At 41.1% G+C, this 17,811-nt stretch overlaps 2 protein-coding genes across 2 annotated transcripts in view; one reads left to right on the top strand and one right to left on the bottom strand.

Annotated features, from left to right (window-relative positions):
- Positions 1 to 17,811, top strand: part of LOC135473738 (uncharacterized) — a 65,146-nt gene that overhangs the window by 40,759 nt on the left and 6,576 nt on the right. The gene's annotated exons all lie outside the window — the stretch shown is intronic.
- LOC135473131 (uncharacterized) lies at positions 938 to 14,440 on the bottom strand. Its single transcript, XM_064752964.1, has 8 exons — positions 14,423 to 14,440; positions 13,193 to 13,639; positions 12,117 to 12,254; positions 11,132 to 11,249; positions 7,888 to 8,044; positions 6,915 to 7,050; positions 4,047 to 4,175; positions 938 to 3,539 (listed from the first exon to the last, which is right to left on the bottom strand). The coding sequence occupies exons 2-8, from the start codon at positions 13,578 to 13,580 to the stop codon at positions 3,415 to 3,417; spliced, it is 1,191 nt and encodes a 396-aa protein (XP_064609034.1). The 5' UTR covers positions 13,581 to 13,639; positions 14,423 to 14,440; the 3' UTR covers positions 938 to 3,414.

Here is a 17,811-nt window from a genome sequence, read left to right on the forward strand (position 1 = left end):
CTTACCTCCCTGAAACCCTAAACATAACCTCTCTGTAACCCTAATCTCCCTGTAACCCTAAGGGAAATCTAACCTGCCTGTAACCCAGATTAACCCATAACCCTAAAGCTAACCCCAACCTCTCTGTAACCCCAAGACTAAAAACTAGCCTTTCTCTAATCATAAGGCTAAGTCTAACCTAATCTCCCTGTAACCTAAGGGGAACTTTAACCTCCCTGTAACCCTAACCGTAACTCTAGTCTCCCTGTAACCCTAATGGAAACCCTAACCTCCCTGTATCCCTAATGGAAACCCTAATCTCCCTGTAACCCTAAGGTAAACATAACCTCTCTGTAACCCTAATCTCCCTGCAACCCAAGGGAAATCTAACCTGCCTATAACCCAGATTAACCAATAACCCTAAAGCTAACCCCAACCTCTCTGTAACCCCAAAACTAACACTAGCCTTTCTCTAGCCCTAAGACTAAGTCTAACCACTCTCTCATCATAAGACTAACCTGAACCGCTCAGCAGCGCCAAGGCTTACTCTAACCTCTCTGTACCCAAATACTAACCGTAACCCTAAGCTCTCTGCAATCCCCAGACAAAACCTAATTTCTACCATCATAGGTCTAACCCATAACTCCAAGGCTAACCATAATGACTCTGTACACGTAACTCCATCAGGCACCCACTAACCTCTCTATGACCATAAGGGCAACCCTGTCTGTAACCCTAACCGTAAAGCTTGCCCTAACTTTAGCTCCTTTGTATAACCATAATCCCAACCTTTTATTGACAAATGCAGGCCTTTTTAGACATAGAAATATTTAGTACCAATTATTTTTATTTAGAATTAAACACGAACGGAATTTTAACACTGGACCAAATAATGACTTTACCCAAAACTGCCAGAATAGTTAATCCACTGAACTTCAATATTGCGTGATGGCCATTCCCATAGAATTATCTTATTTAATTTGTCTTGTGTTAATGTCATTGAGCTGAATTCATTTTTTCTTAGTGCATATTTTCCTTTGTTCAGCAGCTATTCATATTCTGTTACGTGACTGGGACATAACACGGCTTCCACTCAAGCAACAGTCTAAGCTGGCGAGACTTCGCGGTACGACTGAAATGTACTCCAAATGACCGGGCCAGCGGAGTTATTTTGCGCTCTTGTGCATCAGAATTATCTCCCCTCGGCCACAAAGCATAGAAATTTAGGCAAGTCGACGATCGAAATGCCATGTATTAATATTATCCTCATATGTGATTTTCAAGCCTTCCGTTTATCTCGCCTTGGTCGACCAGCCCCGGAGAAACGAGGTCACAAGTTCGAATCCAGCTTTTCCTGGTTCAGCTGTGACTTGGCTGACATGAGGTTTTTATTGCTACTTGGTAAAAATGTTGTGCTTTAACCCCCGGCAAGGCAGCCAATGGCATTTAACTGGCAAGGACTGTAATTGAAGTGAACATAAAGTCAGGCACTAAATCTGTATTATTTCAATTAATTTTGAATTAATTAATTTAAAAATATGTCCTTAAAATATTTTTTAAAAATTCTACACCGCTTTAATAACAAAATAAATAGAAAATGAACATCACTACCTTGCCACTCATTTGGTGACGCCATTTAGCCATGTTATAGTTATCTTTCGTGACGTTACAAAACTTAGGAGCTCTCCTGTACCACAGGTATTAAACAATGTGACAATGACAAAATACTTATGCCAGATCCTCGGTCAAAGGTTTCAACTCCGTTCCGTTTTCAAACTACCGACATTTCTTTTTCTCACGGTGAGGACCATCTTCGTGGACACAAGCGTCGTCTTTTGTCCGTCCTGTTCGTCTTCGTCTCCGGCCTGCATGCTTGTCAGCATTAGGGCCTAGCGAGCTGTACTGACATAAGAGAGTTTACCTAACATAGCAGCATATTCTCATTTTCGGACAGACTCTTTCCTGTAGGTTCTGGGAAGATATTTTTGTAATAAATCTGGTTTCGCTAGGCATTGCCATTACGGGTAGCCGTTCTCCAGTCAGCTTCGTTCACATAAACGTTTGCACCAAAATGCATCAGATTAACACCTAAAATAGCCTCAAAATGCACCGATTTATTGCACCGATGTCTGTCTATTCACACGTAACACGTGTTTTGAGACCAGAGCCAATCATCGTGTGACACTTTCAAGGCTAATGACTGGCCAAGTCTACAACACAGCTATGAGTGAACTGCCTGTCAAAGCCATTATCCCCAAAATTTTAAGAATATTGTCTGTAACACTATTTCCCTTTTTTACACTTATATAGTGGTCAATTTTATGTTGTGAATTTCCGCCCAAATTCAGTGTGTGATCTTTAAAAGTTATATTTTTTGTGCTATATAAGAACGAGCAGTATGTACAAAAATCTGAACCTGCATGATATCCGAACATGGCGTTAATTATAACTTTACCTTCACAGGGATGTAGGCCACATACAGATAAGTGGTGTGCGACCGACATTTTAAACGAAACTCAACTTAATATATATGATAGAATTAAAAAAGTAGCATGCCTACCGCTAATAACAAAAGGTATAAACAACCATATCGCATATTTAAGCTATGTCACATTCATCGACAGTTGCAACAGCTCTCATAAACGAAAATAATGTCTAAGATAGTAGATTTTATCCGCGTCTATGAACTTACAACGAACGCCAGCTTACAAAAAAAGTGTACAAAATGTGTGAGATTGTAACAACAATATGGGCGTACAAAACAACAATATATGACTTTGTAACAACAATATCAATACACAAAACATGGTAGTGTAAAAAAAGATTGAGCTTTTGTAAGAAAATTAGCACACAAATCAACATATATCACACTTTTCTGTAGAATGACACAAACTTCTGAACAGTTTTTTTAAGTTCTAGAAAGTTTCTATGGCCCCATGGAGAAATATGCAACAGTCTGCACAGTTTAAGTCTCGCATTCTTTAGAACCCTTATAGTCCACCTGTAGAAAACCCAGTGTTATTCACATATTCTTCAGGATTAAGTCTTTATAAATCATGTAAATCGTCTCCTGCTCAACATCATAGTTCCACGTAGTTGTTTTCATAGTTGTTTGTTCAGGATTATTCAGAAACCATAGCCTCATGCTGAACAACACAAAAGTTAATTCTACGTAGTTGTTTGTTCAGGATTAAGGTCTTTCAAAAACGTTACCGTCACTGAAAAAAGTCCACAAAGTTTCTTTAGGGTTTATGTTCTTTAGAAGATCCCCTCCAGAACAATACAACAATCTAAGCAGTTTCTAAGGATGAAGCTCTTTGCCATAAGGCTGATGTTCCAATCTGATTTCACCAACATTCTCACTATCTGTGAAAGTTTTCCAGTGAACGAGAGTAACCTGGACATCAGTGGCCACAACGATCACAGGGCCCACTGTCATTCTCCCCGATGGTCTAAAGCATTGACATGTTCCGCATCAAATTTGATGACAGAGTCCGCTTGTCCCAGTTCCAGCTCCTCCCAATCTCTCAAACTTGACACATGATATAAATGAACGAATCCTGAGCGAAAAGAAAAATGAATTAAATTAAGTGGAACTTCAGCTAGCCAAGCCGCTTAATCCTGCCTCTGTTCAGACTACTATAGCCCTTCAACAATGAGGCTGAGATTTCAAACCTAACCTATTAAAAAGTGTATGGTATGACACAGGTACTAAGGGGATATTTTCAGAAAATTTATATGCTACACTTATATCTGAATCAAGCTAGTTTCACTCTTAATCTGAAAAGGTTCAACCAAATTAATCTGGACAAAGAATTTCATCAAAAATAATCAAAAACACTAAATATACAGAAGTTATGCATGGATCCATTTTTTTTTGTTTAACTTTATCTGAGTTACACAAAATCAAGCTGCACACAAATATTTGGAGCAGTTATTGGATTGAAGGAAGAATCAAGGATTTGTTAAATATGCAAACATTGGCAGGGAGAGGGGGGGGGGGGTGGAGGCATAAAAGCAATTGTGGAAATGATTATACTACCTTGATGTCCCTATAACAAACATACCTGCTATTGTCCCTACTGCAAACACAGGTCCTCTTAATGCCATTGTTTCAGGCTTTCTATGAATACTCCCAAACACATCAAGCTTCCTGTAGGACTTACAGTTAGTGCTAATGTACAGTATACCAGAGGCTGAAAGACATACAGTGTAGAACAGATCACATAGCACAGAATAAACTGTACAGCATGAAATGGATTATACAGCACAGGATAGATCACTCAGCACAGAATAAACTGTACTGCATGGAACAGACCATACAGCACAGAACAAATCACACAGCATGGGATAAACAATACGGCACAGAATAGATCACACAACACAGAATAGACCACACAGCACAGAATAGATCACACAACACAGAATAGACCACACAGCACAGAATAAACCATACAGCATGGAATAGACCACACAATGCAGAACAGATCACACAGCACGAAAGAGACCATACAGCAGGGAATAGATCAAACAGCACAGAATAAACTACACAGCATAGGACAGATCATACAGCAGAGGACAGGTCACACTGCGCAGAATAAAGTGTACAGCACAGAATAGACCATACAGCACAGAAAAGACCATGAAGCACAGAATAGATCATACAGCACCAAATTGGCCAAACAGCACAGAACAGATCAGACAGCACAAAATAAACCGTACAGCACAGAACAAATCACTCAGCACAGAATAGATCACACAGCACAGAATAAACTGTACAGCATGGAACAGATCACACAGCACAGAATAAACCATACAGCATGGAATAGATTATACAGCACAGAATAGATCACACAGCACAGAATAAACCATACAGCATGGAATAGACCATACAGCACAAAATAAATCACACAGCACAGAAAAGAAAATATAGTACAGAACAGATCATACAGCACAGAATAGACCACACAGCACTGAATAGACCATACAGCAAAGAATAGATCACACAGCACAGAATAAAGTATACAGAACAGAAAAGATCACACAACACAGAATAGACCACACAGCATGGAAAATTTATTTATTTCATTGGTGTTTTACACCATACTCAAGAATATTTCACTTGTACGACGGCAGCCAGCATTATGGTTAGAGGAAACCCATGATCCTTCACAGGCTGCTCCCAGACCTTCCGACTTGCAGGCGGAGAGGAAGCGTGCATGAGCTGGACTTCAACTCACAGTGACTGCATTAGTGAGACGTTCCTGGGCCATTACACTGGATTAGCGCTAACCAACTGAGCCATGGAGGCCTCCCAGCACAGAATATTTATTTATTTATTTTGATTGATGTTTTACGGCATAGTCAAGAATATTTCACTGATACAACCTTGGCCAGTATTATGGTGGGAGGAAACCGGGCACAGCCAAGGGAAACCCATGACCATCTGCAGGTTGCTGGCAAACCTTCTCACGTATGGCCAGAGAGCCCAGCACAGAATAGACCATACACATAAAACAGCACACATGTAATGTATGTGCATTTTACAAACTAATTTCATTTGCGTGGTCAGAGGGGCCTCCGTGGCTCAGTTGGTTAACGCGCTATCGCAGCGTAATGACCTAGGAGTCTCTCACCAATGCGGTCGCTGTGAGTTCAAGTCCAGCTCATGCTGGCTTCCTCTCCGGACGTACGTGGGAAGGTCTTCCAGCAACCTGCGGATAGTCGTGGGTTTCCCCCGGGCTCTGCCTGGTTTCCTCCCACCATAATGCTGGCGAAAGTCGTATAAGTGAAATATTCTTAAGTACGGCGTAAAACACCAATCAAATAAATAAATAAATAAATTGAGTGGTCAGGCTTCTGAGCAGAGGTAACCATTGTACCCTGAGGAAACCACCGCCGTTCCCAAAGAAGTTGACAAACCTCCTGACTTAAAGCCAAAATGAAAGCAACAAGAACTGGATTTGAACCTTCAGTTTCCTTGAACAGAAACAGACTGACCATGAAACATGTATGTAGCTTGCAAACACATTAAACTCTTCACTTTTTATAAACAGCTAGAACAACTAATCTGGTTTAGATTGCCAACATTGTGGGTCACACCCACACTGACCTAGTCATGGCCTAGCTCTATACTCTGTGTTAACACTGTGGGTCAACTCCACTCTTACTTAGTTATGGCCTAGGTGTATACTCTGTGTACACACTGTGGGTTACCCAAACTCTGGCTTAATCATAGCCTAGCTATATGCTGTGTAAACACTGTAAACACTATTATGCTCTGTGTAAACATCCCCACCCTGTGTTTAATAGTCATGGCCTAGCTATATACTCTGTGTTAACACTGTGAGTCACCTCCATCCTGACCTTAATAGTCATGGCCTTGCTATATACTCTGCGTAAACACTGTAGGTCACCCCCACCCTGTCTTTAATAGTCATGGCCTGGATGTATATTCTGTGTTAACACTGTGAGTCACCCTGACTCTGACTTAGTCATGGCCTAGCTGTATACTCTGTGTACACACTGAGGGTTACCCAAACTCTGGCTTAATCATGGCCTAGCTATATGCTCTGTGTAAACACTGTAAACACTATATGCTCTGTGTAAACATCCCAACCATATCTTTAATAGTCATGGCCTGGCTGTATACTCTGTGTTAACACTAAGAGTCCCCCCCACCCTGTCTTTAATAGTCATGGCCTAGCTATATACTCTGTGTTAACACTGTGAGTCACCTCCATCCTGACTTTAATAGTCATGGCCTGGCTGTATACTCTGCGTAAACACCGTGGGTCACTCCCACTCTGACTTATTCATGGCCTAGCTGTACTCTCTGTGTAAACATTGTGGGTATGCACAGCTGAATGGCAAAGCTGTATGCATAGCTGATGCACTGTGTTTACACAGTGTGTAAGTCTGATTTAGACTCTCACCTGTGAGCCAAAGTAAGAGCTTGCCTCTCAACTCAATCCAGCGAATTTTACTGTTAAAACAGCCGAGGTGAGTAGGTTCATCAGGGTAGTGAAGGTTCCACAACAGGACATTGCCCTTGTCATCACCAGAGGCTACCTGCAGTGTACAAACAGTATGACAACTGGAGAACACAACTATTCTACATACATCTTCCTATACTGTACAAAAATGTCATCTGTTTGTGACACCTGGCTGATCCACAGACGGGTACATGCACACGTGGTTCAATGTCTGTGTTACTCACCTGATTAGCCCATTTAGCTGTACAGGTGGTTCTCTCAGACAGGTGTTCATGTCTGCGTTATTCACCTGATTGGCTCACATAGCTGTAAAGGTGGTTCTCTCAGACAGGTGTTCATGTCTGTGTTACTCACCTGATTAGCCCACATAGCTGTACTGGCGGTTCTCTCAGACAGGTGTTTATGTCTGCGTTATTCACCTGATTAGCCCACATAGCTGTACTGGCGGTTCTCTCAGACAGGTGTTTATGTCTGTGTTACTCACCTGATTAGCCCACATAGCTGTACAGGTGGTTCTCTCAGACAGGTGTTTATGTCTGCATTATTCACCTGATTAGCCCACATAGCTGTACAGGTGGTTCTCTCAGACAGGTGTTCATGTCTGTGTTACTCGTCTCTGTTACTCATCTGATTAGCCCCCATAGCTGTACAGGTGGTTCTCTCAGACAGGTGTTCATATCTGTGTTACTTGTCTCTGTTACTCACCTGATTAGCCCGCATAGCTGTACAGGTGGTTCTCTCAGGCAGGTGTTCATGTCTGTGTTATTCACCTGATTAGCCCACATGGCTGTACAGGTGGTTCTCTCAGGCAGGTGTTCATGTCTGTGTTACTCGTCTCTGTTACTCACCTGATTAGCCCGCACAGCTGTACAGGTGGTTCTCTCAGACAGGTGTTCATGTCTGTGTTACTCACCTGATTAGCCCACATGGGCTGTACAGGTGGTCTCTCAGACAGGTGTTCATGTACGACTATGTGTCTCTGTACAGACATTGGTGCCTCTATTCTCCAGACAGGCTGACCATGTAAAATAGAGTCTCCAGCCCCTGTGACAAAGCTATCCTTCCATGAGCTGTAATGGTGAGAAAGGAAGTTTTACATTAGTGTCATACAACGTACATCTACTCAGAAACCTGCTGTGAAAACCGCTTTTGGTTAGGTTTAACTGCTGTTGGACGAATTTACTTATTATTGATTTGATTTGTCTTTTACTCCGTACTCAAGAAGATTTCATTTACATGACAGCGGCCAGCATCATGATAGGAGGAAAACCAGGTAGAGCCCGAGGGAAACCCTCGGCCATCCAGTGGTTCCTGGCAGACCTTCCCACTATCAACATGAGAGGAAGCCAGCTTGAGCTGGACTTGAACTCACAGGGACCACATTGGTGAGAGGCTCTTGACTCACTGCGACATGCTGGTAGGCTAACCACCTTGTCCCCTCTGCTGAAGAAATAAAATTCTATAATCATGCATTATAAAAAGAAAAGACAACAAATAATATATAATATTATTTAGGAATGAATGAATAAATGAATGTTTGAGGTTTTAACCTTGTACATAATTTTTCAGCCTTATGACGTGGAAAAGTCATTAGGTGTGTGAGGTGGCGCTAAGCCATAATCATTCATTTGTTCATTGGATGTGTGTAAATATACTGTGTCTACACCCCACCCTGTCACATTATACAGACACCGGGTCAATCAGGCCTGTTTCCTTGCTCTAACCTCTCAGAGCCCATCACCAATTGATACAGCAGCAAGTACATGTTCAATTTTTGAAGTCTTTGGCATAACCCTACCCGGGTTTGATCCCGAGCTTTGAGGTGAACACTCTAACCATTACACCATCCAAGCAGTCTATATTATTTACAAGAAGGGCTGTAAACAGACCCTAAACAATTTGAGGTGAACGCTCTAACCATTACACCATCCAAGCAGTCTATATTATTTACAAGGAGGGCTGTAAACAGACCCTAAACACTTTGAGGTGAACTCTCTAACTGTTACGCCACAGAAGCAGTCTATATTATTTAGAAAGAGGGCTGTAAACAGACCCTAAACACTTTGAGGTGAACGCTCTGACCGTAAGGCCATCGAAGCAGTCTATATTATTTAGAAAGAGGGCTGTAAACAGACCCTAAACACTTTGAGGTGAACGCTCTAACCATAAGGCCATCGAAGTAGTCTATATTATTTAGAAAGAGGGCTGTAAACAGACCCTAAACACTTTGAGGTGAACGTTCTAACTGTAAGGCCACCCAAGCACTCTATATTTTTACAAGGAGGGCTGTAAACAGACCCTAAGCACTTTGAGGTGAACGCTCTAACCATTACACCATCCAAGCAGACAATATTATTTACAAGGAGGGCTGTAAGCAGACCCTAAACACTTTGAGGTGAACGCTCTAACCATTACGCCACCCAATCAGTCTATATTATTTACAAGGAGGGCTGTAAACAGACCCTAAACACTTTGAGGTGAACTCTCTAAACCGTAAGGCCATGTAAGAACGCTCTAACCGTTAAGGCCGCCCAAGAGGTCTATATTATTTACAAGGAGGGCTGTAAACAGACCTAAGCACTTTGAGGTGAACTCTCTAACTATTACGCCACAGAAGCAGTCTATATTATTTAGGAAGAGGGCTGTAAACAGACCCTAAACAATTTGAGGTGAACGCTCTAACCATCACACCATCAAAGCAGTCTATATTATTTAGGAAGAGGGCTGTTAACAGACCCTAACACTTGAGGTGAACGCTCTAACCATTACACCATCCAAGCAGTCTATATTATTTACAAGGAGGGCTGTAAACAGACCCTAAGCACTTTGAGGTGAACGCTCTAACCATTACACCATCCAAGCAGTCTATATTTTTACAAGGAGGGCTGTAAACAGACCCTAAACAATTTGAGGTGAACGCTCTAAACCATTACACCATCCAAGCGGTCTATATATTTACAAGGAGGGCTGTAAACAGACCCCTAAACACTTTGAGGTGAACTCTCTAACTGTTACCCACAGAAGCAGTCTAATATTATTTAGAAAGAGGGCTGTAAACAGGCCCTAAACACTTTGAGGTGAACTCTCTAACCATTACACCATCCAAGCAGTCTATATTATTTAGGAAGAGGGTTGTAACAGGCCCTAAACACTTTGAGGTGAACGCTCTAACCATTACACCACCCAATCAGTCTATATTATTTACAAGAAGGGCTGTAAACAGATCCTAAACACTTTGAGGTGAACGCTCTAACCATTACACCATCCAAGCAGTCTATACTATTTAGGAAGAGGGCTGTAAACAGACCCTAAACACTTTGAGGTAAACGCTCTAACCATTACACCATCCAAGCAGTCTATATTATTTACAAGGAGGGCTGTAAACAGACCTCAGCACTTTGAGGTGATCGCTCTAACATTACACCATCCAAGCAGTCTAATATATTTAGGAAGAGGGCTGTAAACAGACCTAAACACTTTGAGGTGAACGCTCTAACCGTAAGGCCATCGAAGCAGTCTATATTATTTAGGAAGAGGGCTGTAAACAAACCTAAACAGTACTTTTTCTGATGTTCTTTGAAACTCACTGATCAATTTTGGATCTGGGTTCCTTGCAGGGCCATGAGATGCAACATGTTAGGGCAACCAGTAACACGATGTTGTGTTACTGGTACACTGTTAAAACTGTATACTGTTAAAAACTCACAACAGGGTTTACATGTATGTGACATAAGCAGAAACATATGCGTTGTCAGATATTAGAAATAACTTGAATTGATAAAACTGACAAGATGACTGCCTCACTCAGTAGGATTATGCTTACTTCCTACTGTGATGTAATTGATAGTGACAATGACAAAGCTGGAAAAGCGTTTCTTTTAAATTAACTTTGTTATTTTCACTGTAATTTGCATTTCTTCTGTGCATTCAGTTTCTCTATGATTCACAACTCCACCATGTCCACCATGTTAAAGACTTCTTAATAGGATTGCCTGATACAATTCAATTCTTACACATGAAATGACTTACAAACTGTTCTTACGAGTTCTTGCATGTGAAATGACTTACAAACTTACCTTAAAAGGGAGCAAATCAGGTGGCTTCAAATATGCAAGAAAATCCACTCACTCATTAAGGCTAACTACATGCTTACTGACCTGGCACAATAGACAGCTTTACTGTGATAGTTGAGCTGGCACTGTGTATCTCTGTCCAAGCCGGTCACTTGTATGTCATGACCCCCCGACACAGATACCAGTACAGGACCCCCATCTTCTGTGAGATGCAAAACCAGTCACACAATCATTATACTGGGAGATTGGCTGATCATGTTTAACATCATACTCACAAGTTTTTTCACTTAAATGACTGTGGTTAGGTTTAAGGACAGAGGCAACCATAGTGTCTAGAGTAAACTACCAAGGGAGGTAGCCAGAGTGTCTGGAGTAAACTTCCAAGGGAGGTAACCAGAGTGTCTAGAGTAAACTACCAACCTCATCCTCTGCATGTGACAATGCTATATTAATATACATGCAACCACCTCATTTCACAGAGATCAAATTTTCTAGCTTTTAGCTATTTCTCAATTCCACAGTAGAACGAAGGCCGAGCACTGAGCTGTGATTAGATGTGATTAAGGTTACAAATGCGCAATTCCAGGCAAATTGGTCCAAGATTTGCTTCTGAACTAAAGAGCGAAGCAGCACTGATTGGGTAATACTGCCATACAGACATTTTAGGTTGTTGAAGCACCATAAATTTCCACATGGTTAGTTTGCACCTAGTTAAAATACATCACAATTTTCTCTGTTTTGGATAGAACTTAAAAACATTTTTGCCGTGTTACTTCCTACCCGCCTGAAGGTTACCCAGGCAACAGAATGCTATGATTTCATTTCCAGCAATTACAGCTCAAAAACTGGTGGTCATGCTAGGTTGATTTTTTGATATGTTGTAGAGAAAAGTGCAAAGCTGCATGTGGTGGTATGGCATTGTACCGCATGAAAGTTAGGGCATATATATTTTTGAGGTTGAAGTTGACAAAATTTTCTACAGAATTAGTGAGGAAAATCAGTGCACTCGTGTAACCTATATTTTAGGTATTTATTAATTCCGCTGTAGGATGGAGACAGATTACTTAACTGTGACTAGCGGTGACTAGGGCCAGCCCTGTGACTTGACGGCCATGATGATGAAGGGGAGAGAACTCTGGTACAGCTTTCTCCACATCTTCACAAACAGACACATAGCCATTTTTGTATCCCAGCAGTAGCATGTTACCTGAAAAAAACAGGAAGGCAAACTTTTATCAACACACAAATGACTTAGATTATTAAGTTAATTATCTTAGAATCATTTCCATGTACAGCTAAAATGAGTTAAAATGTTACTACGTCAAGATATGTTAATCAAATAATTACTCTAATTCTGATCTCCAGTGGTTTTGAATGCTGTTGAAATTTGCAAAACCCTTGACTTTCTAGTGCTCAAAATAAATACATGCTGCCCTACTGAAGGCTATGCAGTGAGCCCCACAAACACTGCATCAGTGTTGATCATGTCACTCAGGCATAACACCCTAGTAATGCAATTAAGACAAGATCGATCAATCTCACAGGGCCCAGGGCCCAGTTTCACAAAGCAACATTTTCTTATTGTACATTTGTTATACGATATTTTATATGTCACTGTTAATATACCACTGTCTCACACATGTATGTGCGATACTGTACAAGTACGACATCTTTGTAAAGTGGCCCCAGTTCTGACCTTGAAAACTTAGTTAACCACACAGAAACACAAATTTCTCGTGACGTACGTGGTACACATAAATCACTGAATTCACCTTAATTCTCTCATTTATTTGTTTGGTTTATGAACATAAAACCTGACAATGACTTGAACTGATAATTGCAAAAAAGTGAACCTTCACAAAGAGGTTAGGCAGACACATTTATCCTCTCCACTCAAAAGATTGGGGAGGGGATAACAGAAATCTTCACAATGAACAGGGACAGTTCTGATCATCTCATCACCAACAGAGATTCAAAACCTCCCTGTAAATGCAACTCTGCAATTTGATTATGTCTTTAATTATCACTTCACATTACATGAAGCTGTGATTATAATACCATACATAGCCTTAGAACCTACATGTTTATGTTCTGTACAAAAACATGTGGTAAGTATGTGCACATATACTAGCCTACTCTTCTCACCCCAAAGTTTTAGACATGTTGCGACTTGGTTATTTGGAGGGGCAAGAACAAGGGGTTTGAACTGCCAGGAACAGCAACTCTTGATATACGTGGTGCGGTAGAACTTGGCATAGAGATCTCGCCAGAATGTCCAGGGAAGTGTACGGGCCATCTCTGACAGTCGCTGATCCAAAACTTTGGTTACCTCCCACAGATCATGTATGCCAGAGAGCTGACACAGAATCTCTGGGGCCATTTCCTTCAGACAGCATCCCATCCAGATGTTACCATACACTTCCAGTTTGCTGACGGCTTCCTTCCACAAGGAACACACACGCTTTGCCCTGGCTAAGGAAGCCCCGTCTAGTTTGGTTAGGACAAATGCCTGCAGCTCCACAGGTATGTCCATGACGACTAACTTCAGCTACTGACACCTGTCTGTACAATTCTTCTCTCTTATTTGTTGGCCTGTGAACATAAATCATTGATGTGAAGATATGTATTTTCATACATGTAGACATATAAATCATGCATGGATGTAAATCAGAGATGTGAACATAAATCACGGAAATGTACAGGACATGTCATGGATCCGTATTAAATAAATCACTGACGTGCCAGGAAATTACTACGGATGAATGTATTCTTAGTTTTGCAGTCATATCAAAGCTTCTCTGACCCAATCATCAGCAATCTTCAGTCACATGACTAGAGTAGTGAAGGTTTAAAACCAATTTAATCCAGGTGAGACAGGCCTTGAATAAGATTTTAGCATGAATAATGAAAAATGTAGATTTTAGGTAGGAAATTTTTGTGGAAAAGTAATCAGAATATGCCTAACGTATGTCACGACATGTTTCATCGTCCAGTAGTACTTTTAACTGTAGATATCTGCAGAAATCAGCATTTCGCCTATTTAACTCCATGTTATTTATCACTCCCTGGTCCTTGCGAGGAGCCCGGATGCTCAAAGCTATGAATTATCCTCTGTAGTTCTACTTAACAAACTAATATAGAAATAGTTAAAAGTTGACAGTAACGTAATTTAATTAACTGAATTCCAAATTCCACAGTGGTCATGCATGTACTGATGCAGCACTGTGAGTTTTGGGGCGTTAATTACTTCTTGAGGATGTAGATGTGAAGAGTTTTCATCCTCTTTATCTAAGGTTATATGGAGGAGGTGCGTTAGGGACTGTGTGCAGGCATCTTTGCCGATACTTGAACTAACAGAATCTCACTAATTCAAACCTTATTGTTCATCCGTGATGTTGTAAAAAGCGCCCATCTTGCACCATACACTCACCCGCAAAATGTGATGCCACCCTCTTCATCTCCTGTTGTGGCGCGGTGATGTTGACAAACTTCTCACAGCGATTTGTTCAAGGCTGCTCCAGCACAACACTCAGCACGCGCAAAACTGCTGCACATCATGTAGATCGAGCAGGTTGTGAATATGCTAGCAGATTATAGCTGTGTATATAACACCCAACCTCTTTAGGTGTGTTTTATATGTTCGCCATGCAATGCATATTGAAAGTTATTTTTGTACTATCCTGATTGGATTAAGTTTATACGGTACAGTATGTGTGGGTCAATCTGTCACGCCGCCCGATTTCTGAAACCGCGTTAGCCTATAGTGGGGAGTTTCTCTCAGCATGTTGTTTAGTTTAAAATAGCTTCACTTGACGGTCATGTAAATACCCCCCAAACCCCAAATTTCGTTAAAAATAAATTTATTCTTTCAAAATTATCAGTGAAATACCGGTAGGCCTACATAAAACATTTAGATGGTGGAGTTGTTCGTCTGGCGCCATGTCTTAATTCTCTGCATCTGAGCCACACATAGGCCTATATTTATGGCTCAGTTGTTTTCTCCTCATCCTTTTTGCATGTTTGTTAATGTCTTCATCTTTATGGAACTTACAAAGGTATGGAGGGCAGTGTGACTGAGGGTAACATTTACTTACCCATAGCGGAAGATTGGGAGGCAGCTGCCTAGCAATCCCAAGGGGTCGTCATCACCACCTGTCTCCTTGTGTCCTGTCGCCAAGAAATTCAAACTTTCAACGGAAGTTTTAATTGGGGGGGGGGGGGTGCTGTGAATGGGGCCACTTTCACAAAGATGTCGTTCTTGTACACTATAGGAGTGAGTGCGTGCTTGGGGTTTAACGTCGTACTTAACACTTGTTCAGTCATATGACGACGAACTAATCCTTAGAGTGTATGTTGTGTGCCTCCTTGTTGCTGGACGGATTTCCGCCGCTCTTTTATCTGGTGCTGCTTCACTGAGACGCCTTACCGGAGGCAAGTAAGCTGCCCACTCGAGCCATTATACTGATACGGATAAACCAGTCGTTGCACTATCCCCTTCATCCTGAACGCCAAGTTACCGCTTCCTCTTTTAAAGTCTTAGAGTGTGACTCGACCCCAGTTTTTACCCTGGATCTACCGCTCCCAAAGCTCTACAAACTGTGCTATCGGGGCCGTCGCACGCACATATAGGTCAATGGTACCTTAAAGTGACGTACAAATTATCGTGCGATAAAACGGTGTCGTATGCTGCTTTGTGAAACTGTGCCCTGATGTGGAATTGTCATGATATGACTCATGATCCGTCTTGAAGTCTCGTCCAGCATCCCGCCCCCATCACGGGCATGACTCATGATCCGCCTTGAAGTCTCGTCCAGCATCCGGCCCCCATCACGGGCATGACTCATGATCCGCCTTGAAGTCTCATCCAGCATCCGGCCCCCATCACGGGCATGACTCATGATCCGCCTTGAAGTCTCGTCCAGCATCCCGCCCCCATCACGGGCATGACTAATGATCCGCCTTGAAGTCTCGTCAAATGTCCGGCCTCCATCATCGGCACATACATTTACAAAATTACAAGGAAATTGAATATTATACGTTATATGTATGTATATATACGTGGATAGTATTTCAACAAATGAACACATGGACATCAAGGTGCGTAGGCCGAAGCTTTATAGGCTAAACCATATATAGGCCCTAGGGCGTAGAAATGAAAATACGGTGAAAGTGACAGCCCATATGTTACGGAAGAACATCATCTTTCAGAATTAGTTCTGCTAAATGGATTATCTTACTACAATGAAAAATACATGCTGAATCAGATCCTTTCAGAATCACACATCTCTGTCTAAGTTATTGGTAATTGCTGCAATGCTGTTCATTTGACACATCTGGGTAATACAGGTTTGGAAAGGTTAATTCGGTGCTACAATCGCTCACTCTTCTTAAATGTGGCCGCTAACATGAGTTTGACAGCCAGTTTGATCTAATATAAACAGAGAAAAATTTTCCCAAAAAGTCAAATTGCATACTTCCAAAAGTTGTGAAAAAGTTTGGAAGACAAATTAGTTTGTTTATAAACAAATTAACTTACTTGATTATTATTCTATATAATTAAATTTCCTCACCGGCCGTAACTGGGAAGGTTCTCCAGCAGCCTGCCGATGGTCGTGGGTTTTCGCCGGGCTTTTCCAGGTTTTCTCCCACCATAATGCTGGCTGCCGTCGTATAAGTGAAATATTCTTGAGTACGCAGCGTAAAACACCAATAAAATACATAAATAAATAAATAAATAAATATAATTAAATTACTTAGAACAGCGTTTGGTAACAAGTTGCTGTGTTGGATTTTAATAGTAAATATTGTTCCATTAACAGATTGCTTTGTTAAATTGTTACAAAGCAGTTTGTTGAACGAGTTTCTTAATTAAACACAAAATGTGTCTATATTAAATAAACTACTTTGTTAACTCTACATATTAATTAGTTTAACACATTACTTTTTAATGAAATCCCCTTTATTAACAATAATTTAACACAGTAGTGTCAACTTTGTTGGCATATAAGTATTTTCTTAATAGAAACAAAGTCGTTGTACCCGTGGGGAAGTCCCGGGTAAATTCCCCGTCCACGGGAAACCGGGCCCAGTACATGATAATTGGCAAGGCTTACAATAGGCTTCATGTATGCACATGTATGTAGTACAGCTCCTAGCCCTTAATCAAAATTATTGTCAAAAGTTTGCAACTATCAAAAAGTATATACGTTGTGTATGATGCTATCTTCAAATTACGTTGGGGTACCAGTAGACTACAGAGACCGACAGTATAACATTAACATTATATATATACATTTACAGCGTCGGTGTTTCATTCGTGACTCAGTATAGAATGATATTTATGTGGATGTTTCATTCATAACTCGGTATAGAGTGATATTTATGTGGGTGTTTCATTCATAACTCGGTATAGAGTGATATTTATGTGGGTGTTTCATTCATGACTCAGCATAGAGTGATATTTATGTGGATGTTTCATTCATGACTCGGTATAGAGTGATACTTATGTCATAGGGTATATGTTGATAAAATCTTTCTGTGGAACGTAAACTTTACAACTAACGTATAGTTTAGGCCAAATAACCCATTTATACGACAGCTCGCATTATGGCTCGCATTCTCTCGGAGAAGAGACAGCTAGCATGAGCTGGACTTGAACTCACAGCCACCGCGCTGGTGAGAAGATCCTTTAGTCATGATGCTGTGCTAGCACGCTAACCCTTGGGACACGGAGGCTCCTGTACAATGATTTTAATACACATGAT

This window comes from Liolophura sinensis, chromosome 8, assembly GCF_032854445.1.
Source record: "Liolophura sinensis isolate JHLJ2023 chromosome 8, CUHK_Ljap_v2, whole genome shotgun sequence".
NCBI lineage: Eukaryota > Metazoa > Mollusca > Polyplacophora > Chitonida > Chitonidae > Liolophura > Liolophura sinensis.